We start from the raw sequence: 23,287 nt of genomic DNA, 5'->3' as shown, positions 1-23,287 counted from the left end.
ATCTCGCTCGGGGCGGGCCCCGCCCGAATCCTCCGGCGGCCCGCGCTTCCACATCGTCGGGCGTGGCCGTTCTATATTTTCTATGTTCTATATGTTTCTACATTAGTCTTCACTAATCTTTTTCTCTTCACATATCTATAGAAGCTTTTTCAATCAGTTTTTATGTTCCCTGCAAGCTTACTCTCATACTCTATTTTCCCCCTCCTAATTAAACCCTTCGTCCTTCTCTGCTGAATTCTAAATTTCTCCTAGTCGTCAGGTTTGCTGCTTTTTCTGTCCAATTTATATGCCTCTTCCTTGGATTTAACACTATCCCTAATTTCCCTTGTTAGCTACGGTTGAGCTATCTTCCCCATTTTACTTTTACGCCAGACAGGGATGTACAATTGTTGTAGTTCATCTTTAAATGTCTGCCATTGCCTATCCACCGACAACCCTTTAAGTATCATTCACCAGTCTATCCTAGCCAATTCCCGACTCATACCATTGAAGTTACCTTTCTTTAAGTTCAGGACCCTAGTCTCTGAATTAACTGTGTCACTCCCCATCTTAATGAAGAATTCTACCATATCACTCTTCCCCAAGGGGCCTCACAGGAAAAGATTGCTAATTAATCCCCTCTCATTACACAAGATCCAGTCTCGGATGGCCTGCTCTCTAGTTGGTTCCTCGACATATTGGTCTAGAAAACCATTCCTTATACACCCCAGGAAATCCTCCTCCACAGTATTGCTATGAGTTTGGTTAGCCCAATCTATATGTAGATTAAAGTGTACCTTTATTGCATGCATCCCTAATTTCCTGTTTGCTGCCATCCCCAACCCCTCTACTACTGTTTGGTGGTCTGTACACAACTCCCACTGATGTTTTCTGCCCTTTGATGTTTTGCAGCTCTACCCATATAGATTCCACATCATCCACGCTAATGTCCTTCCTTACTATTGCATTAATCTCCTCTTTAACCAGTAACGCTACCCCACCTCCTTTTTCTTTCTATCCTTCCTGAATATTGAATACCCCTGGATGTTGAATTCCCAGCCTTGGTCACCCTGGAGCCATGTCTCCGTAATCCCAATTACATCATATCCGTTAACTGCTATCTGCGAGTTAATTCATCCACCTTATTACGAATGCTCCTCGCATTGAGACACAGCCTTCAGGCTTGTTTTTTTAACACTCTTTGTCCTTTTAGAATTATGTTGCAATTCCCATTTTGATTTTTGACCTTGATTTCTCTGCCCTCCACTTTTACTTTTCTCCTTCCTACATTTTGTTTCTGCCCCTTTTTTACTTCCCTCTGCCTCCCTGCATAGATTCCCATCCCCCTGCCATATTAGTTTAAACCCGCCCCAACAGCACTAGCAAACACTCCACCTAGGACATCGGTTCTGGTCCTGCCCTGGTGCAGACCGTTCGGTTTGTATTGGTCCCACCTCCCCCAGAACCGGTTCCAATGTCCCAGGAATTTGAATCCCTCCCCCTTGCATCATTCCTCAAGCCAAGTATTCATCTGAACTATCCTGCTATTCCTACTCTGACTAGCACATAGCACTGGTAGCAATCCTGAGATTATTACCTTTGAGGTCCTACTTTTTAATTTAACTCCTAGCTCCCTAAATTCAACATGTAGGACCTCATCCCGTTTTTTTGCCATATCATTGGTACCTATATGCACCACGACAGCTCCCTCTCCAGAATGCCTTGCAGCCACTCCGAGACGTCCTTGACCCATGCTCCATTCTGGAGTCCGATCAAAAGTCTCCCCGCACCAACCTGTTTCTTGTAGCCCTCAAAGTGGCTTGAGTCTTGAACTCGATTTATAAAGTCCAAAACAGATATTGTCTTCAGGTATTAATGCTTTGAAATTTCTTGACATAGATATGATCAGTGACACAAACCAGTTGCTTCATCCGCCCCCAGTATCGTATCTCGAAGAATTCCGTCGCAAACGTGCTGTATGATTCCTGGTGCTGAGCTGGTGGCCCGGACTCGAGCCGTGCCCCCCCCCCCCCCCCCCCCCCCCCCCGGGCACCTCCTGCTCCTGCTCCCCCGGGCTCCTCCAGCTCCTGCTCCTGCTCCTGCTCCCCCAGGCTCCCCGGAAAGCCTCCCTCGGCACATACAGCACACGCACTCCGCCAACTGAACGGGAGGGGCAGCAGAGGATGCAGGCAATGGGGTTGCGAGAGGCTAGAACAATGAACTGGAGTCTACATGAGCGCAGAAGGCAGCGGCCAGTCTGTGTGGCAAGCCGCTCGGCCTGGGATGGGGCGGCGAACATCGGGTCGTCCCTTTTGCCAGGAATAGGGGCAGCAAGCATTGGGATGCGCTGGGAGGACAAGGAGCATGCGCACAGACTCCACTGCACATGTGCATAGCTGCCGGCGCTGTTTTCGGCGCAAGGCTGTAGCTCCACCCCCCACTGTGATTTCCACGCTGCGCCAGACCCTAGGACGGTCCACGGAGTGGGGAGAATCAACAGCTACATTTTCGGTGCCGTTTTTGGAGTAGAAAGTCTGTGCACCATGGGTAAGTGCGCTGGAAAAAGGGGTTGTGGCAACTTGGGGCCTATGCTTCTCTCCAGTCTGAGAAACAACTGTTCGCCGCTATTCCCTGCTTCCTGTTTTTTAACCAATTTCGTATCCACGCTGCCACTGCCGCTTTATTCCCGTGGGCTTCGATTTTGCTTACGTCTATTATGTGGTACTTTATCAAACGCCTTTTGAAAGTCCATTTACACAAAAAAAAGTGATAAAACAGACACTGGCAATTCCAAACTCATTAGTCTTGCTTCTACTATGTGTAAAATACTGAAATTGATTAGAAGGAATAAACTGAATATTATCTTTGCAGTGAAAATCAAATAAACAACAAGAAAGAGAGTCGAGCCTCTGGAGAGAGTACAGAACTTTTGGGCAGCAGGAAGAGATTATTGGGCCCAAGTTTCCACATGATTTGCACCTGATTTTTAGGAGCAACTGGTGGAGAACGGACTACCTTAGAAATCGCAATTCTCTACACTTTTTTTTTCTGCAGTTCTCGTCAGGTAGAACAGTTCTACTTTGGAACAGAATTTTTTCTTCAATAGGGGGCCTGTCCGGCCACTGACGCCTGATTTGAAAGTTTCCACAGTGAAAACGTACTCTAAACTAAAGTAGAATGGAGCAAGTGAAGATTTTTGTAGAACTGAAAAAACCTGTTCTGCATATTAAAAAATCAGGCGCAGGTTACAAATTAGGCGTCCAGAACGAGGTGGGTGGGGGGGGGGGGGGGGAGGAAGGGAAGTCATTAAATTCTATAATAAATCCTTATTTATACTTATACAAATATTATATAAATAAATCCAACCTGAATAAACATTTATAAGCAAAGAAAAGACTAAATAAACCATCTTCCTACCTGTGTGAAAGTGCTTCATGCAGGCCTTTCAGGACCGAAGGCTGAACGGGCCGGCCCGAGACTTTGGGCAGGGCCCGTCCCCAGCACCAGATTTACGTTGGGTTGGGTTCGGTCGGGAGAGAGAGAGAGAGAGAGAGAGATCAGGTCGGATCCAGTCCGGGAGGGCCAGTGGGGGGGGTCGGGTCGGGTCCAGTGGGGGGGGGAAAGTGCGGGTCGGGGGAGCGGGAACAGGAGCGCGGGTCGGGGGGAGGCGGGGAGCGGGAACAGTAGCGCGGGTCGGGTCCAGTCGCGGGGGCGGGGAGCGGGAACAGGAGCGCGGGTCGGGTCCAGTCGGGGGAGCGGGAACAGGAGTGTGGGTCCGGGGGGGCGGGGAACAGGAGCGCGGATCGGGTCCAGTCGGGGAGCGGGAGGAGGTTGGGTCGGGGCGGGGGTCGGGTCAGTTGGGGGGGGGGGGGCGCGCGGGTTTCGGGTCTGGTCCGGAGGCAGGGGGGTGGGGTGGGGAGCGAGTGTCGGGTCTGGTCGGGGGCGGGGGCGGGGGGAGCAGGAGCTGGCCGTGGGAGGAGCCTTATTCACGCAGCCCCAGTGAGGCCATTCAGCCAGGGCTAGAGGCTGCGTGCTTCGGGCCCCTCCCACACAGTTCGGCGCCTGGAGCTACTGCACTTGCGTGCCCACTGTAGCGCGCATGTGCAGAGGTCCCGGCACTGTTTTCAGCGCAGGGACCTGGCTCCGCCCCCCCACAGCTCGTGCTGGCTGCGCCGAGGGCCAGAGGACCTGCAGGTAGGTGGAGAATACCGAGGATTTTTTGTGTCGCAAAAAACGGGCGTCCAGGTCGGGACTGCGCCGTTCTAGGCGCGTGTGGAGACTTGGGCCATAAGTTACTGATGGAGTGGACAAGTGTATGTAGGAAATGGATGGAGGTTGATTAATACTGAGGTGTAGAACCCACAAGTATTACCCAATACAGTAGAAACACACATCAGTTTTAAAATGTGACTATTTTTGATGTCTGTCACTAATTCAGATGGGTTCAGTCGCTGTTACTCTTACTGCTCATAATGCTAATTTCTAATATTTCACCTGTTGGCCTGGACATTGAACTCAATTCAATCCCTTTTAATATAAACACACATCTCTATGAAAAGTTATACTTTGAATACAAAAATGAACCAGTTCTAAAGTCAAATTTACATGGATTTACAAGTAAAAAATCATATTACAAATTTTAATATCATTAATACAATTAAAAGTTATTACACTTTTATGATCTCGGAGCAGTTCTAAGGGTGCTACAATGGGCCTTGGTACCCTGAGTTAAGGCAGGCAAAAGCCAAGGCTCCCAGTCCAATGCTGATTACAGTCCAATGCTGAAAATTGTATATGTTGACGTTGTGATTCCCTGCACCCCCCATTCTCCCTCCTCTCCACTTGCTAAATTCACTTTGCCAATGGGGTCTATATTTAGATCTGGACATTGTTGAGTGTTAAATTTCAAGTCACACACTTAAAGGATCAAACAAAATAAAATAAACACAGGGGCCAAAATTGCGGCCCACCTTATGGCCCATTACCACTCTAATTCCTGCCTGCGGGAAGCTGTGTGTGTGGCGCAGGGGAAGGCACACTGCCACGGACGCCATTTTATTTTACTTGTTGTCTAATGAAGCTCCAGAACATGCTGTCCAACTTAAATTGAATATTCCCTGGCACCCATTCAGTCCACGTGAAAAGAGATTGTCCTGATGAAAGTGTATTTCAAGAGGATAAATTACTGGAACAATGTAACTATTGTGTAAGCTCACTTGATTTCCAATTATGTACAAAGCCTTCAGATCTTTCTCCACTTTGATGTGTGCTTTTACAATGCAAGCACTGAATTCATCCATCTTTTCATGGAGAGAATTTTTCAGCCCATGTCATGAACAGGATAACAATTGATATATTTGAGCTACAGAAGCTTTACCTTGCATTTATGTTTTTCTATGCACTTTTTAAAATTATAATATACAAAGAGAACTTCTGGAAGCAAACCATGTTAACTGCTATAAAAGCCACAATAGGTTACAGATAAGCCCCAGTGAGATCATAGATGATATCACATTCTATTTAATGCCAGCTTTTTTTCATTGCTCCATTTATTTTTTGTCAAGCGTTACAAATAAAGTCTTGTCCTTTAAAACAAATTCACATTTGTACTGTTTTAGTAATCGGATATGAGCACATCTTAAAATATTTATTACAATTGCTACTCATAAAATAGTGTGGCTAAGTTGTGGGTTCAGACAGACCAATATCTGATTTGACGATGTGTTGCTACCAATCTCTGTAAATCACAATTTTAACTGTGTATAGCTGTGTTGTTTTCTTCCACTGATGTAAAACTTTATTATCATATACTTGGCACCACTTCTGTTTAGGGAATAATCTGTACGGAGTGTAACAGACCCGGGAAGCCATCCCAAAAGTCGGTTTTCAGCGCACAATGAGCATGCGCTGAAAACCAGATTTTCTGATCTGTCAAGCTGGAGCTTGACAGATCCAATGCATATCGGGAACGAGGACATTTGCAAGGGCAAGATTGCAGCATTTACTCATATCTTGCCCAGCAAATGTCCTCAAAACTCTTGTGCCTGATTAAAGCAGGCATATAGTCCCTCGAGTAGAAGATTATGTTGTGATCTAATTAAGGTGTTTAAGATGATTAAAGAATTTGATAGAGTACATAGAGGGAAACTATTTCTTCTGGAGGAGGTTTCTAGAACAAGGGGACATAACCTTAAAATTAGAGCTAGACCAGTCGGGGGTGATGTCAGGATGTATTTCTTCACACAAAGCGTACTGAACATCTGAAAAACTCTCACCCAAAAAGCTCTTGAAGCTAGGTCAATCGAAAATTTCAAAACTGAGGTTGATAGATTTTTGTTGGTTAAGGGTATTAAGGGATATGGGGCCCAATTTTGGCCATGACTTGCATCAATTTTTTTGGAGTAAGTTGTTTTTTCTGGCGTAAGTTTAAAAAATGCCATTTTCCCCCCCAACATTTGCTTAAGAGTAAGTCAGTTAGGTACGATTTTTTTCAGTTCAGTTTTTTTTTCAAATGTGGGTGTTCCCAGACACTTATGCCAGTTTTGGCCATTTATGCCACTTTGGCCAGCTAAAACTTACTCCAAATCGACTGAGGTCAGCGTATGTGGCCAGCTCTGAAAAACATTGCGGGCAGTTAAGAATTTGACGCAGGTTAGTACATTTAAAGCACCAACACTTACAAAGCACTAAACAAACCACAAAAAGTAATAAGCAATCAATCAATAACACATTAAAAAATAGAAGTCCTACCTTTATGCCAGAATCAAGTTTTTTTAAAGTTCCCCCCCCCCCCCCCCCCCCCCACCCCCAATCAAAACTCAAGCACAAGCAACAATAAATAAAAAATAAAACTCAAGTCCTACCTCGGCCCAGGAAGTCAGCGGGCCGGCCGACCGGTGCGGGAGGCCACTCGGCCGGGGATAGGGTGCAGCAAAGAGCGGGGTGTCCCTTTGGCTGGGGATAAGGGCTGTGAGCATCGGGTCCTGCTCACAGCCCGCAGGACATGCTGGGAGGGCAGGAGCTGCCGGCAGTGCTTTCTGCGCTGGCCTGTTACTCCGCCCCCCACTTCACTAGCTACGCCACGCTGGGGCACTGGAAAGTTGGCAGAGTGGGCAGGATGGGGGGCCCCTTTTTTCAGCACCATTTCCAGCGCGCAGTCGGCGCATTTAAGGTAAGTGCGCCGAAAAAAGGGGTTGGGGGAAAATTGGGCCCACGGAACCAAGGCAGGTAAATAGAGTTGAGATACCGATCAGCTGTGATCTGATTGAATGACTGAACACGTTCGAGGGGCTGAATGGCCTACTCCTGTTCCTATATGCCGAACTCAGAATCCAAAAGCTTTTGGCCTAGAAATACAGCTGCGCAGAGCCAGATTTTTGGCCTACCGACGTCTCCAATATGGGAGGAAGGAAGTACACATTTCTAGCCAGAAGTGCACCAACAGCCATATTGGGAACGTTAAAAGAATATGCGTTCAAGGCCCATGCTTGAATCTGGCATTTGACCCTTTGCATATACAAATAAGGGACCCACCACTTGCTTTTGAGACCCCCACGGCAAGATTGGTTTGCCCTGAGGCAGCCCATACCAGACCTTCAGAATGCCTGTTACCAAAACGGTATGACTTTGAGATTGACTTGTCTGTATGTGGAGCTGGGAGCAACTCCCTCACTCCGTTCGCCACCACTCCCCCAATGGTATCCTATCTTCCAATCCACGGCTTCTGATGATCCTCCCGTCGGCCTCCAATCCTTTTCCACCCAGCTCCATTGAAATGAGGTCCTCGGGCCAATGTCCAGGGTACCTCGTGACTCACCATTCAGGCTCAGGGAAAGTAACGTGCCCCACACCACGTGCCCAAACATTGGCATGCCTGTAGTTCTACCCTAAGGGGTCCTGAGGATGTGAAAGGTGCTACATAAATGCAAGTTCATTCTCTTTTTTCTTGCATAATTTTCTGATAATCTGGGCGTGGAACTCGTGACATTCTAAGAGCATCAGGGACAGAATTCTAAGTGGTGATAGCCAATGAAGGGCCTCTAGTTGCCTATTCAGTGCTGGGGAATTTTATGGTGTGGGGGTTGCAGGACTGTTTTTTGTTTAAATAACAAACTCTCATTCCGAATCCACTACAAGCATGGCTCGAGCACAGCTCAAACAGTCCAGCTGAATTATATGCCACCATATCAATGTAAAAGTAACATTTTTCCGGCACCCTTGCAGTTGGCCGCGTACAAAATGGTGCGCTGAGTGCCTCAGCGGCTTTGCCTCTGTCCCCAGAGAAAGAATCTGATGCACTTCAATATATTGGATACCTGCCATTGGATACCTGCCCTCTTATTTTTGGTGGCCTCCATAGGTGTAATTTTACTGAATTCTTACTATTCAGACACTACAGTGGGTACCACATTTCTGCCGATGCCTCAGTCTGGGGTATAGAACTTAATTTATTCCCCAGCTGTTGTTCAAGTCCACAACAAATGTACATTTTAATGAAGGTGGAATCTCAGTAGTTTCCATTCCCACTATTTGATCAGTGTTTTTCTGTGGAAGAATGTAACCTTGTTCTGACCCAGACATTTTGGAGTAGTGCAGCTTTTTGTATAAATTTCTCCCACAGGCAGATTAACAAAATAAAATAAGGGCCAACAAAGTAGTAAATGTTGCTATGCACTGGGAAGGAGCCAGCTAGTATTGTTAATGAATACTACATGAGAATGTTCAATTCTTTATCCCTGGTCCAGAAGTGAGAATATTATTAACTCTGCCAACTGACATAGTTTTACTCCCTTTTGGTCAGCACAGTCTCTTTTATTATGTTGAAGTTTTTTTCTTTTTAATACTCGTGCCTATCCTATGGATTTTTTTGTATTGGGCTTATAGTTGACAAATAGATCATCAGTCTGAATTCCCTTACAACATAGTAATTAGTTTTTTTATTTCCTGGGGATTGAAAGTGCTAATTATATAAAGCAATATTCAGATCTTGCACTTATAATTTAATGTTGATATTCTTTTTATGTTTTACTAGAACCTACAGGAATATATTCAGCTCGCCATAGTGATACATACAGTACATCAAGTGAAAGCCTATCTCTTATTTCTTCTGACCCAGATTATCGACAAGGTAACTTTTAACATACAAATGTTTTGTGGTATTTCATGATTATCATTGAGACCCATCTCCTGCTCTCTAGAGCTCATCCCACTAAACTGCTGACCACCCAACTCCCCTTCCTGTCCCCCATGCCAGCTGACATCATAATAGTTCTCTCTCATTGTCTGCTATTCTTTCAAAACTGCAGTCATCGCACCCCTATTCAAAAAAACCTACCCTCAATCCGTCTGTCCATGCAAACTATCACACAATCTCCAACCTCCCTTTCCTCTTAAGTTCTTGAACATGTTGTCGACTCTAAACTCCATGCCCATCCTTTCCTCCAATTCATTGTTTGAATCTCTCCAATCAATCCCGCCAATCCTGCCATAGCACAAAACAGCCCTAACCAAAGTCACAAATTACATCCTCTGTGAATTTGATGATGGTGCACTACTGCTCTTCATCCTTTTCAACACCCCCTGAAGCCTTTGACATGGTGAACCACACCATCCTCCTCCAACACCTCTCCCCCATTGTCCAACTTAATGGGCCCAACTTTGCCCAACCCCTTTTTTCGGCGCACTTAGCTTAAGTACGCCGACTTTGCGCGCTGGAAATGGCGCCGGATAAAAGGGACCCCATCCTGGCCGCTCTTCCGAGTCCCCAGAGTCCCAGCGTGGCGTGCATTCTGAAGTGGGGGGGCGGAGCTGGGCCCGATGTTCGCAGCCCCTATCCCCAGCCAAAGGGGCACCCCGATCTTTGTCGCACCTTATCCCCAGCCGGCCGGCCCGCTAAGTTTCTGGGCAAGGTAGGACTTAGGTTTTATTTTTTATTTATTGGTTGTGCTTGAGAGTTTTGATTGGGGTGGGGGAGGAGGAGAGTTCTTTTTTGGGGGGTGGGGTGCGAGAGAGAGAGAAAGAGTGTTTTGGTGGGGAGGGAAGAAAGAGTGTTTTGTATACCAGCATATAGCTCTCGCTCTCTCGTTCTCTCTCGTTCTCTCTCGTTCTCTCTCGTTCTCTCTCTTTCTCTCTCTTTCTCTCTCTTTCTCTCTCTTTCTCTCTCTTTATCTCTATCTCTATCTCTATCTCTATCTCTATCTCTATCTCTATCTCTATCTCTATCTCTATCTCTATCTCTATCTCTTTCTCTTTTTTTCTCTTTCTCTTTTTTTCTCTTTCTCTTTTTCTTTTTTTCTCTTTCTCTTTTTTTCTCTTTCTCTTTTTCTCTCTCTCTCTCTCTCTCTGGCTATCCTCCGCCCCCCCGGTGACATAGCGGCCAGCAGCTCGCATTTCTCCGGTCGCTCTGCGTAGTGGCCCCCCACCCCGGTGACATCGCGGTAGGATTTACTTCATTTTTATTGGTATTTTAATTGTTTGAGCTTTTCCTTGCAATGTTTGGTGCTTGGTTGTTGAGGTCCTCTCCAGTTCCCTTCCCTCTCCTATCCCTGCCCTAATGTCTGCCGCATGTGAGCTGCTTTTTCTTCACTGCCTGCAAGGTTTTCAGAGCTGGCCACATACACTGACCTAAGTCGATTTGGAGTAAGTTTTTGCTGGCCAAAGTGGCATAAATGGCCAAAACAGCGTAAATGTCTTGGAACGCCCCCTTTTGAAAAAAAGATCGTACCTAACTAACTTACTCTGGAGCAAATATTTGGGGGGAAATGGCATTTTTTAATTTATGCCAAAAAAACCCAACTTACTCTTTTTAAAAAAAAAAAATTGATGCAAGTCATGGCCAAAGTTGGGCCCATAGAAACTGCCCTACTTGGTTCCACTCTTACCTATTCAATCATAGGCAGAGTATCTCTTCCTGCCCCACACTTTCGCCTCCAGAGTCCTCCAAGGATCTGACCTTGGCCCCCCTGTTCTTTCTCATCTACAATCTGACTCTTGGTGACATCATCCACAAGCATGGGGTCAGCTTCCACATGTATACTGAACAGCCACTCTACCGCTGCACCTCTCTTCTCGACCCATTGACTGCCCGTATTGTCAGACTGCATGTCTGTTTGTCAACATCATTCCCCATCCCTGGCTACTGTCTCAGTCTAAACCAGACTGTTTGCAATCTCTCCGTCTCATTTGACCCCGACCCCATGTCCTGTCATCATAAATATCATTTATATCCACTTTCTTAAGATCACCCACCTGTGCCCCTATCTCAGCCCATCTGCTGCTGACAGCCTCGTCTCTAGATCTCTTTGACATCTCCAGACTTGACTTCCAATGTTCTCCTGCCGTCCTTCCTCAACCTTCAGCTCATCCAAAATTCTGCTGCCCACATGCAATCCTGCACTGTCCCACTCACCGCGTGGCGAGAGCGGGATCTGAGCAGTGGGAGCAGCGAGGTTAAAAACGGCCTGCTGAGAGCAGTGCGAACGGACCTGTGGGGGGAAATAAAAATCAAAGTGTGACATTATGGGAAAGCAGTTAAGTGATTGGTTGGTGAATAGTTCTCTCTTTTTTCTAAACTTGGGCATCGGTTTGAATTAAGGGGCTCAATTTTCCCCAGTGATTTGCGCCGTTTTTTGGAGTAGGCTGCTTTTTTTGACGTATTGAGTTTAAATTTTTGGCGTATTTTTTTTTTCAAATTTTCCCCCTGCGATCTGCGCCAGCGTAACGGTCTTCGTTACGATTTTTCTAGGCCAGTTTTTTTTTTCACCTCCATGTCTGCGCCAGTTTTTTTCAATTGTTCGCAGTTTGGCCAACATTTTTCTCCATTACATTGGCGTATCTAGCCACTCCCAAAAAACTTTCAGGTGAGTTAAGAAACCAACGCACATTCACAAATCGGCGCTGCAAAGGTGCCATTGTTTTTAAATCGAAGATTTTGGAGGGAATCAAGAACACTGTCAAAATCAATAATAAAGTTCAACTTTTTTTCACCTGTCAACGCGGAAGCGTAAATTTGTTGGATTTCACAAGTTTTCTCATTTTTTAACTCACTCACACACCACCACCAAACGTGCAGAAGAAGGCCTGGAGGGTTGTAGGTTTGGCCGGCAGAATCGGCCTCGCATCCGGACACAGCGGCTCGGGGTTCGGCTACAAAACAAGCCGGGTGGGGGGTGGGGGGGGGCTGGGGAAAGAGAGGAGCGAAGGGAGAGATAGCTGATTTTGCGGCTTATAGCCTGGGGAGGGAGAGAGAGAGACGATCTTACGGCTTGTAGCCCGGGGAGGGGGAGAGAGAGAGAGAGAGAGAGAGAGAGAGTGGGAGCTTCATCCAGCTCAGTCCACTCCCCCTCCGGCCACCCCCCCACCCAATGTTCTTTGTCTGGAGGGTAGGATTGTAAGGTGTTCTCCTCGTCAGGCTCATCCTTGTCAGAATCTTCTGCATCGTCAGGGTTGGCCTCCAGTTCTGCAAAATATAACAGAACAATCAAATGGTTAGCAGCAGAGGAGGGGGCAGGATGGGTGGCATGAGTAGGCTCACACGTCGCAGGCCAGGCAGCGGGTTGATTTGAAAGGCCATGATGAATTTGCAGGACGTACCCTCTCCCTAGAGTGTGGGCTCAACTTGTGCAGTACTGATTGTTTTTTCCAGGCAGGACCCATCAAAGCATCGACCCTCTTCCGAAGGTGTCAGTGGGTGCAGATTTGCTGGGCCTCCTCCTGTTTGAGTTCTTTCCCTTTTGTTATGTGCCACTTTCACTGCAAAGATGAAAATGCAGCTTTGAAGAGAGGGTGTCTTTCTGCTGGGTGGGACATATACAGCTGGTCACATTTACAATTGCATTGAATAAATGAAAATATTACTAACGACTTGACCAAGGTCCTGCCATTTCTTTTTACACTGGCTTCCAGATCTCGTGGTGTTCACCATTGCACAGTAATCTTCTGCAACTTGGTTCCAGTGTTTCTTCATTTCTTTTGGTGGAACTTTTATGTGACCTCTGCTGGTATCCAGCTCCTGCCATCTGTTCTCAATCACAGTAACTAGTGCCACCACTTCTTCCAGAAAGGAATTCTTGGTCCTTGGTCCACATTGCATCTTGTATTGCTCCAGCTGTGATTTTACCAATGCTCTCATACAGCACTCCTTTTCACACACACACAGCTGGTTCTTGAAAAATGGCCAATTGCCAAATCCGAGCTGTACTGAGCTTGTGCATCCATTGGAGCGACATCAAAAACGTTAACCACACCTTCTGCGCATGCGCGGAATTTTAAAAATGTTTTTTGGCGCAGACAGCAGGCTCCACCCCCCCGAGGAGACTGGACATGCTGCGCGGCACCAAATTTGAATTATACATCGGGGGAAGTTTGGCAAAATATTTCTGCCGCATTTCTAGCCTAGAAAATCCGGAGGAACTCTGGCAATATGCCAGAAAACAGGCTTGGGGAAAATTGAGCCTAAAGAACTGTGATTTAAAAACAAAACACAGATCATTGATATTTCAAACCTTGAAAACCAAATTAGTTACATAAAATACAATAGAGATGGCAGGGCAGGTGATGTGCTGCAGCTGTAGCATGTGGGAGCTGGTGGACACCAGTGTGATCCACAACAACCACATCTGCAGTAAGTCTTGGTGGCTCGAGGAACTTCGGCTCACGAGCTGGAGTCCGAGCTTCAGACACTGCAATACATCAGGGAGGGAGAGTTACCTGGACGTGTGCTCCAGGAGTCACACCCTCAGGCTAAATACTTCAAATTTATTCTGTGGTCAGGGACAGGCGGGTGTAACTACGAGTGAGGCAGGTATGGGGATCCAGAAGGTAGCATTGGAGGCGCCTCAGCCCTTGCACTGGTCCAACAGGCATGAGGTTCTTTCTCCCTGTGTGGGTGAGAGCACGGACTGCAGGGAGGATGGGCAAACTGAACACAGCACCGTGGTACAGGAATGTAGTAGTGGTAGGGGACAGTATAGTTAGGGGGGTAGATACTGTTCTCTGCAGCCGAGAGCATGAGTCCCGAAGGCGGTGTTGCCTGCCTAGTGCCAAAGTTAAGGATATCTCCTCTGGGCTGGAGTGGAACTTGGTGTGAGAGGAGAAAGATCCAGTTGTGGTCCACGTAGGTACCAATGATATACGTAGGACAAAGAAAGAGGTTCTGCTGAGGCAGTATGAGCAGATAGGGGCCAACATAAAAAGCAGAACCACAAAGATAATCTTTTGATTACTACCTGAGCCATGAACAAATTGGCATAGGGTAAATAAGATCAGAGAGATGAATGTGTGGCTCAAAGATTGGTGTGGGAGAAATGGGTTTTGATTCATGGTGCACTGGCACCAGTTCTGGGGAAAGAGGGCACTGTTCCATTGAGACGGGCTTCACTTGAACCATGCTGGGACCAGTGTCCTGGTGAATCGAATAACTAGGGCTGCAGATTGGACTTTAAACTAAATAATAGGGAGGAGGATTCAGGTGAGGGGAAATTTAAAAAGTCAGAGAAAGGAGAAGGCAATAGTGCAGGGTAGCAATAGGGGTAATGCTAACCAGAACGTGACAGGAAGGGACAGCACGTAAAAAGATAAGCGTGCATCAGAAAGTAGTGTCAGAGTAGGGAAGAATGGTAAAAATACAAAATTAAAAGCTCTTTATCTGAGCATGCAGCATTTGCAACAAGATCGATGAGTTGATGGCACAAATAGAAATAAATGGGTATGATCTGATAGCTATTACAGAGACGTGGTTGCAAGGTGACCAAGGCTGGGAACTGAATATTCAGGGATATTTGACATTTCAGAAGGATAGGCAGAAAGGAAAAGGAGGTGTAGTAGCTATGTTATTAAAGGATGAGATCAGTGCAGTATTGAGAAATGATATTGGCTCAGAATATCAAGATGTAGAATCAGTTTGGGTGGAGATAAGAAATAATAAGGGAAATAAGTCACTGGTGGGAGTAGTCTATAGGCCCCTTAACAGTAGCTACACTGTAGGACAGAGTATAAATCAAGAAATAATGGAGGCTTGTAAGAAAGGTACTGCAATAATCATGGGCAATTTTAATCTTCACATAGATTGGACAAATCAAATTGGCAAAGGTAGCCTTGAGGACGAGTGCATAGAGTGTATTCGGGATGGTTTCTTAGAACAATACATTGTGGAACCAACTAGGGAGCAGGCTATTTTAGATCTGGTAATGTGTAATGAGATAAGATTAATTAATGATCTCAAGTAAAGGGTACTCTTGGGAAGAGTGATCATAGCATGTTAAAATTTCAAATTCAGTTTGAGGGTGAGAAACTTGGTCTCAAACTAAGGTCTTGAACTTAAATAATGGCAATTACAAAGGTATGAAGGCAGAGTTGGCTAAAGTGGACTGGGGAATAGATTAAAGAGTAAGACGGTAGATAAGCAGTGGCAGACATTTAAGGAGATATTTCATAATTCTCAGCAAAGATATATTCCAGTGAGAAAGAAAGACTCAAGAGAAGGATGAACCATCCGTGGTTAACTAATTGAAATCAAATTGAAAACCAAGGCATACAATGTTGCAAAGATTAGTGGTAGGCCAGAGGATTGAGACATTTTTAGACACCAGAAAAGGATAACTTAAAAAAAAATAGAGAGAAGATAGATTGAGAGTAAACTAACAAGAAATATAAAAACATAAATAAGAGCTTCTACAGGTATATAAAAAGCAAGAGAGTAGCTAAAGTAAACATTGGTCCCTTAGAGGATGAGACTGGGGAATTAATAATGGGAAACAGAAATGACAGAGACTTTGAACAAATATTTTGTATAATAATAGATAATCAAGTAGCTATAGGGAGGGGGGAAACTTAAAACAATCACTATCACAAGAGAAAAGGTACTAGGCAAACTAATGGGACTAAAGGCGGACAAGTCCCCTGGACCTAATGGCCTGCATCCTAGGGTCTTAAAAGAAGTGGCTGGAGAGATAGTGGATACATTGTTTGTAATCTACCAAAATTCCCTGGTTTCTGGAAAGGTCCCAGCACATTGGAAAAGCGCAAATGTAATGCCCCTATTCAAGAAAGGAGGATAGAAAGCAGTAAACTATAGACCAGTTAGCTGAACATTTGTCATTGGAAAAATGCTGGAGTCCATTATTAAGGAAGTAGTAGCAGCACATTTAGAAAAACGTAATACAATCAAGCAGAGTCAGCATGGCTTTATGAAAGGGAAATTATTGAGGATGTAACGAGCAGGGTGGATAAAGGGGGACCAGTAGATGTAGTGTATTTGGATTTCCAGAACATAAGAAATAGGAGCAGAAATAAGCCATTTGGCCCATCGAGCGTGCACCACCATTTACTATGATCATGGCTGATTTGATCATGGACTCGGGTCCACTTCCCTGCTCGCTCCCTGAAACCCCTTATTCCCTTAACGGTTAGGAAATTGTCTATCTTTGTCTTAAATTTATTCAGTGACCCAGCTTCCACAGCTCTCTGAGGCAGCGAATTCCACAGATTTACAATCCTCCTGAGAAGAAATTTCTCCTCATCTCAGTTTTAAATGGGCGACCCTTATTCTAAGATCATGCCCTCTAGTTCTGGTCTCTCCCATCCTCTCTGCATCCACCTTGTCAAGCCCCCTCATTAACTTACACGTTTCGATAAGATCATCGCTCATTCTTCTGAATTCCAATGAGTAGAAGCCCAACCTACTCAACATTTCCTCATAAGTCAACCCCCTCATCTCCGGAATCAACCTTGTGAAACTTCTCTGAACTGCCTCCAAAGCAAGTATATCCTTTCATAAATATGGAAACCAAAACTGTACACAGTATTCCAGGTGTGGCCTCACCAATACCCTTACAGTTAGGAAGACTTCCCTTCTTTTATACTCCATCCCCTTTGCATTGGCCTTCCTGATCACTTGCTGTACATGCACACTAACCTTTTGTGTTTCATGCACGAGGACCCCCAGATCCTGCTGTACTGCATAGAAACATAGAAAATAGGTGCAGGAATAGGCCATTCGGCCCTTCTAGCCTGCACCGCCATTCAATGAGTTCATGGCTGAACATGCAACTTCAGTACCCCATTCCTGCTTTCTCGCCATACCCCTTGATCCCCCGAGTAGTAACGACTACATCTAACTCCTTTTTGAATATATTTAGTGAATCGGCGTCGACAACTTTCTGTGGTAGAGAATTCCACAGGTTCACCACTCTCTGGGTGAAGATGTTTCTCCTCATCTCGGTCCTAAATGGCTTACCCCTTATCCTCAGACTGTGACCCCTGGTTCTGGACTTCCCCAACATTGGGAACATTCTTCCTGCATCTAACCTGTCTAAACCATTCAGAATTTTAAACGTTTCTATGAGGTCCCCTCTCATTCTTCTGAACTCCAGTGAATACAAGCCCAGTTGATCCAGTCTTTCTTGACAGGTCAGTCCCGCCATCTCGGGAATCAGTCTGGTTAACCTTCGCTGCACTCCCTCAATGGCAAGAATGTCCTTCCTCAGGTTAGGAGACCAAAACTGTACATAATACTCCAGGTGTAGCCTCACCAAGGCCCTGTACAACTGTAGCAACACCTCCCTGCCCCTGTACTCCAATCCCCTCGCTATGAAGGCCAACATGCCATTTGCTTTCTTAACCGCCTGCTGCACCTGCATGCCAACCTTCAATGACTGATGTACCATGACACCCAGGTCTCGTTGCACCTTCCCTTTTCCTAATCTGTCACCATTCAGATAATAGTCTGTCTCTCTCTTTTTACCACCAAAGTGGATAACCTCACATTTATCCACATTATACTTCATCTGCCATGCATTTGCCCACTCACCTAACCTATCCAAGTCGCTCTGCAGCCTCATAGCATCCTCCTCACAGCTCACACTGCCACCGAACTTAGTGTCATCCAGAAATTTGGAGATACTACATTTAATCCCCTCGTCTAAATCATTAATGTACAGTGTAAACAGCTGGGGCCCCAGCACAGAACCTTGCGGTACCCCAATAGTCACCGCCTGCCATTCTGAAAAGTACCCATTTACTCCTACTCTTTGCTTCCTGTCTGACAACCAGTTCTCAATCCATGTCAGCACACTACCCCCAATCCCATGTGCTTTAACTTTGCACATTAATCTCTTGTGTGGGACCTTGTCGAAAGCCTTCTGAAAGTCCAAATATACCACATCAACTGGTTCTCCCTTGTCCACTCTACTGGAAACATCCTCAAAAAATTCCAGAAGATTTGTCAAGCATTATTTCCCTTTCACAAATCCATGCTGACTTGGACCTATCATGTCACCTCTTTCCAAATGCGCTGCTATGACATCCTTAATAATTGATCCATCATCTTACCCACTACCGATGTCAGGCTGACCGGTCTATAATTCCCTGTTTTCTCTCCCTCCTTTTTTAAAAAGTGGGGTTACATTGGCTACCCTCCACTCAATAGGAACTGATCCAGAGTCAATGGAATGTTGGAAAATGACTGTCAATGCATCCGCTATTTCCAAGGCCACCTCCTTAAGTACTCTGGGATGCAGTCCATCAGGCCCTGGGGATTTATCGGCCTTCAATCCCATCAATTTCCCCAACACAATTTCCTGACTAATAAGGATTTCCCTCAGTTCCTCCTCCTTACTAGACCCTCTGACTCCTCTTATATCCGGAAGGTTGTTTGTGTCCTCCTTAGTGAATACTGAACCAAAGTACTTGTTCAATTGGTCCGCCATTTCTTTGTTCCCCGTTATGACTTCCCCTGATTCTGACTGCAGGGGACCTACGTTTGTCTTTACTAACCTTTTTCTCTTTACATATCTATAGAAACTTTTGCAATCCGTCTTAATGTTCCCTGCAAGCTTCTTCTCGTACTCCATTTTCCCTGCCCTAGTCAAACCCTTTGTCCTCCTCTGCTGCGTTCTAAATTTCTCCCAGTCTCCGGGTTCGCTGCTATTTCTGGCCAATTTGTATGCCACTTCCTTGGCTTTAATACTATCCCTGATTTCCCTTGATAGCCACGGTTGAGTCACCTTCCCTTTTTTATTTTTACGCCAGACAGGAATGTACAATTGTTGTAGTTCATCCATGCGGTCTCTAAATGTCTGCCATTGCCCATCCACAGTCAACCCCTTAAGTATCATTTGCCAATCTATCCTAGCCAATTCACACCTCATACCTTCAAAGTTACCCTTCTTTAAGTTCTGGACCATGGTCTCTGAATTAACTGTTTCATTCTCCATCCTAATGCATAATTCCACCATATTATGGTCACTCTTCCCCAAGGGGCCTCGCACAACGAGATTGTTAATTAATCCTCTCTCATTACACAACACCCAGTCTAAGATGGCTTCCCCCCTAGTTGGTTCCTCGACATATCGGTCTAGAAAACCATCCCTTATGCACTCCAGAAAATCCTCCTCCACCGTATTGCTTCCAGTTTGGTTAGCCCAATCTATGTGCATATTAAAGTCACCCATTATAACTGCTGCACCCTTATTGCATGCACCCCTAATTTCCTGTTTGATGCCCTCCCCAACATCACTACTACTGTTTGGAGGTCTGTACACAACTCCCACTAACGTTTTTTGCCCTTTGGTATTCTGCAGCTCTACCCATATAGATTCCACATCATCCAAGCTAATGTCCTTCCTAACTATTGCATTAATCTCCTCTTTAACCAGCAATGCTACCCCATCTCCTTTTCCTTTTATTCTATCCTTCCTGAATGTTGAATACCCCTGGATGTTGAGTTCCCAGCCCTGATCATCCTGGAGCCACATCTCCGTAATCCCAATCACATCATATTTGTTAACATCTATTTGCACAGTTAATTCATCCACCTTATTACGGATACTCCTTGCATTAAGACACAAAGCCTTCAGGCTTGTTTTTTTTAACACCCTTTGTCCTTTTAGAATTTTGCTGTACAGTGGCCCTTTTTGTTCTTTGTCTTGGGTTTCTCTGCCCTCCACTTTTCCTCATCTCCTTTCTGTCTTTTGCTTCTGTCTCCCTGCATTGGTTCCCATCCCCCTGCCATATTAGTTTAACTCCTCCCCAACAGCACTAGCAAACACTCCCCCTAGGACATTGATTCTGGTCCTGCCCAGGTGCAGTCCGTCCGGTTTGTACTGGTCCCACCTCCCCCAGAACCGGTTCCAATGCCCCAGGAATTTGAATCCCTCCCTGCTGCACCACTGCTGAAGCCACGTATTCATCTGCGATTCCTACTCTGACTAGCACATGGCACTGGTAGCAATCCCGAGATTACTACTTTTGAGGTCCTACTTTTTAAATTTAGCTCCTAGCTCCTTAAATTCGTTTCATAGGACCTCATCCCTTTTTTTACCTATGTCGTTCGTACCAATGTGCACCACGACAACTGGCTGTTCTCCCTCCCTTTTTAGAATGTTCTGCACCCACTCCGAGACATCTTGACCCTTGCACCAGGGAGGCAACATACCATCCTGGAGTCTCGGTTGCGGCCACAGAAACGCCGATCTATTCCCCTTACAGTTGAATCCCCTATCACTATCGCTCTCCTACTCTTTTTCCTGCCCTCCTGTGCAACAGAGCCAGCCACAGTGCCATGAACTTGGCTGCTGCTGCCCTCCCCTGATGAGTCATCCCCCTCAACAGTACTCAAAGCAGTGTATCTATTTTGCAGGGGGATGACCACAGGGGACCCCTGCACTACCTTCCTTGCACTGCTCTTCCTGCTGGTCTTCCATTCCCTATCTGGCTGTGGACCCTTCACCTGCGGTACGACCAACTCGCTACACGTGCTACTCACGTCATTCTCAGCATCGTGGATGCTCCAGAGTGAATCCACCCTCAGCTCCAACTCCGCAACGTGGTCCGTCAGGAGCTGGAGGCGGATACACTTCCCGCACACGTAGTCGTCAGGGACACTGGAGTCGTCCCTGAGTTCCCAGATGGTACAGGAGGAGCATAACACACTCTTGGCAATTTTTCTCCATTTAAATAATAATTTGCTCTTCGATTTTTTTTTTTCCTGCCAAAGTGTATAACCTCACACTTTCCAACATTATAATCCATCTGCCACATTTTTGCCCACTCACTTAGCCTGTCTATGTCCTTTTGCAGATTTTTTGTGTCCTCACACATTGCTTTTCCTCCCATCTTTGTATCGTTAGCAAACTTGGCTACATTGCACTCAGTCCCTTCATCCAAGTCGTTATATAGATTGTAAATCCCTGCGGCATTCCACTAGTTACTGATTGCCAACCCGAGAATGAACCATTCATCCTGACTCTCTGTTTTCTGTTAGTTAGCCAATCCTCTATCCATGCTAATATATTACCCCCAACCCCGTGAACTGTTATCTTGTGCTTTAATCTTTGATGTGGTACCTTGTCAAATGCCTTTTGGAATTCCATATACGCCACATCCACTGGTTCCCCTTTATCCACCCTGCTTGTTGCATCCTCAGAATTCCAGCAAATTTGTCAAACATGACATCCCCTTCATGAATCCATGCGGACTCTGCCTGACTGAATTTTGCTTTTCCAAATGTCCTGCTACTGCTTTATTAATGGACTCCAACATTTTCCCAACCACAGATGTTAGGCTAACTGGTCTATTGTTTCCTGCTTTTTGTCTGCCTCCTTTTCTAAATAGAGTCATTAGATTTGCAGGGACCTCTCCAGAATCCAGGGAATTTTGGTAAATTACAACCAATGCATTCACTATTCCTGTCGCTACTTCTCTTAAGACCCTAGGATGCAAACCATCAGGTCCAGGGGATTTATCCACCTTTAGTTCCATTATCTTACTGAGTACCACCTCCTTTGTGATTATGTTAAGTTCCTCCCCCCATAGCCCCTTGACTATCCACTGTTGGGATATTTTTAGTGTCCTCTTCTGTAAAGACTGATATAAAGTATTTGTTCAGAGTTCCTGCCATCTCCATGTTCCCCATCACTAATTCCCCGGTCTTGTTCTCTAAGGGACCACCATTTACTTTAGCCACTCTTTTCCTTTTTATATACCTGTAGAAACTCTTGCTATCGGTTTTTATATTTTGTGCCAGTTTATTTTCATAGTCTATCTTCCCTTTTCTTAATCATTTTTTTAGTCATTCTTTGCTGGCTTTTAAAAGCTTCCCAATCTTGTGTGTTCCCAATAGTTTTGGCCACTTTGTATGCCCTTGTTTTTAATTGGATACCATCCTTTATTTCTTTAGTTAACCATGGATGACTATCCTTTCTCTCACACCCTTTCCTCCTCAGTGAAATATATTTTTCTTGAGAGTTGTGAAATATCTCCTTAAATGTACGTCGCTGTTCATCATCCGTCCTACACTTTAATGTATTTTCCCAGTCCACTTTAGCCAACTTTGCCCTCATACCTTTGTAGTCTCCTTTATTTAAGCATAGTACGCTGGTTTGAGATCCAACTTTCTCGCTCTCCATCTGATCACTCATTCCAAGGGAATCCTTTATTAGGAGATTGTTTATTAATCCTGTCTCATTACACAGTAGACCAGATCAAAGATAGCCTGCCCCCTGGTTGGTTCCGTTACACACTGCTCAAGGAACCCGTCCCTTCTGCACTCTATAAATTCTTCCTCAAGGTTACCCTGACCAATTTGATTTGTCCAATCAATATGGAGGTTAAAATCACTCATGATTATTGCTGTTCCCTTTTTACAAGTCCCCACTATTTCTTGGTTTATACTCCAACCAACAGAGTTGCTACTGTTAGGGGGCCTATAGACAACTCCCACCAGTGACTTTTTCCTCTTATTATTCCTTATCTCCACCCAAACTTCAACATCCTGATCATTTGAGCCAATATCGTTTCTCACTATTGTAGTCATTCCATCCTTTATCAACAGAGCTAGTTTTAGTTTCCTCTGAGTGGAAATATCCTTTCTGCATCCACCTTGTCGAGCCCCCTCATTACCTTTATGTTTCGATAACATCAACTCTCATTCTTCTGAACTCCAATATGTATAGGCTCAACTTACGCAACCTATCTTCATAAGTCAACCCCCTCATCTCCGGAATCAACCTAGTGAACATTCTCTGAACAGCCTCCAATGCAGGTATATTCTTCCTTAAATACGGAGACCAAAACTGTACGCAGTACTCTAGGTGTGGCCTTACCAATACCCTGTACAGTTGCAGCAGGACTTCTCTGCTTTTATACTCTATCCCCCTTGCAATAAAGGCTAACATTCCATTTGCTTCCTGATTACTTGCTGTACCTGCCCACTAACTTTTTGTGTTTCATGCACAAGGAGCCCCAGGTCCCTCTGTACTGCAACATTTTGCATTCGATAAGCTGCCACATTAAAGGTTACTGCACAAGATAA

At 45.3% G+C, this 23,287-nt stretch overlaps 1 protein-coding gene across 1 annotated transcript in view; it reads left to right on the top strand.

Annotated features, from left to right (window-relative positions):
- ptpn13 (protein tyrosine phosphatase non-receptor type 13) overlaps positions 1 to 23,287 on the top strand; it is a 361,948-nt gene that overhangs the window by 148,977 nt on the left and 189,684 nt on the right. Inside the window, exon 8 of the mRNA XM_070871054.1 lies at positions 9,011 to 9,106. Within this exon, the coding sequence (XP_070727155.1) occupies positions 9,011 to 9,106 (96 nt within the window). The remainder of the gene's footprint in view (positions 1 to 9,010; positions 9,107 to 23,287) is intronic.

Source organism: Pristiophorus japonicus, chromosome 2 (assembly GCF_044704955.1).
Source record: "Pristiophorus japonicus isolate sPriJap1 chromosome 2, sPriJap1.hap1, whole genome shotgun sequence".
NCBI classification, from domain to species: domain Eukaryota; kingdom Metazoa; phylum Chordata; class Chondrichthyes; family Pristiophoridae; genus Pristiophorus; species Pristiophorus japonicus.
Note: the sequence above shows the minus strand (reverse complement) of the source record. Positions and strands in the feature narration are given on the sequence as shown.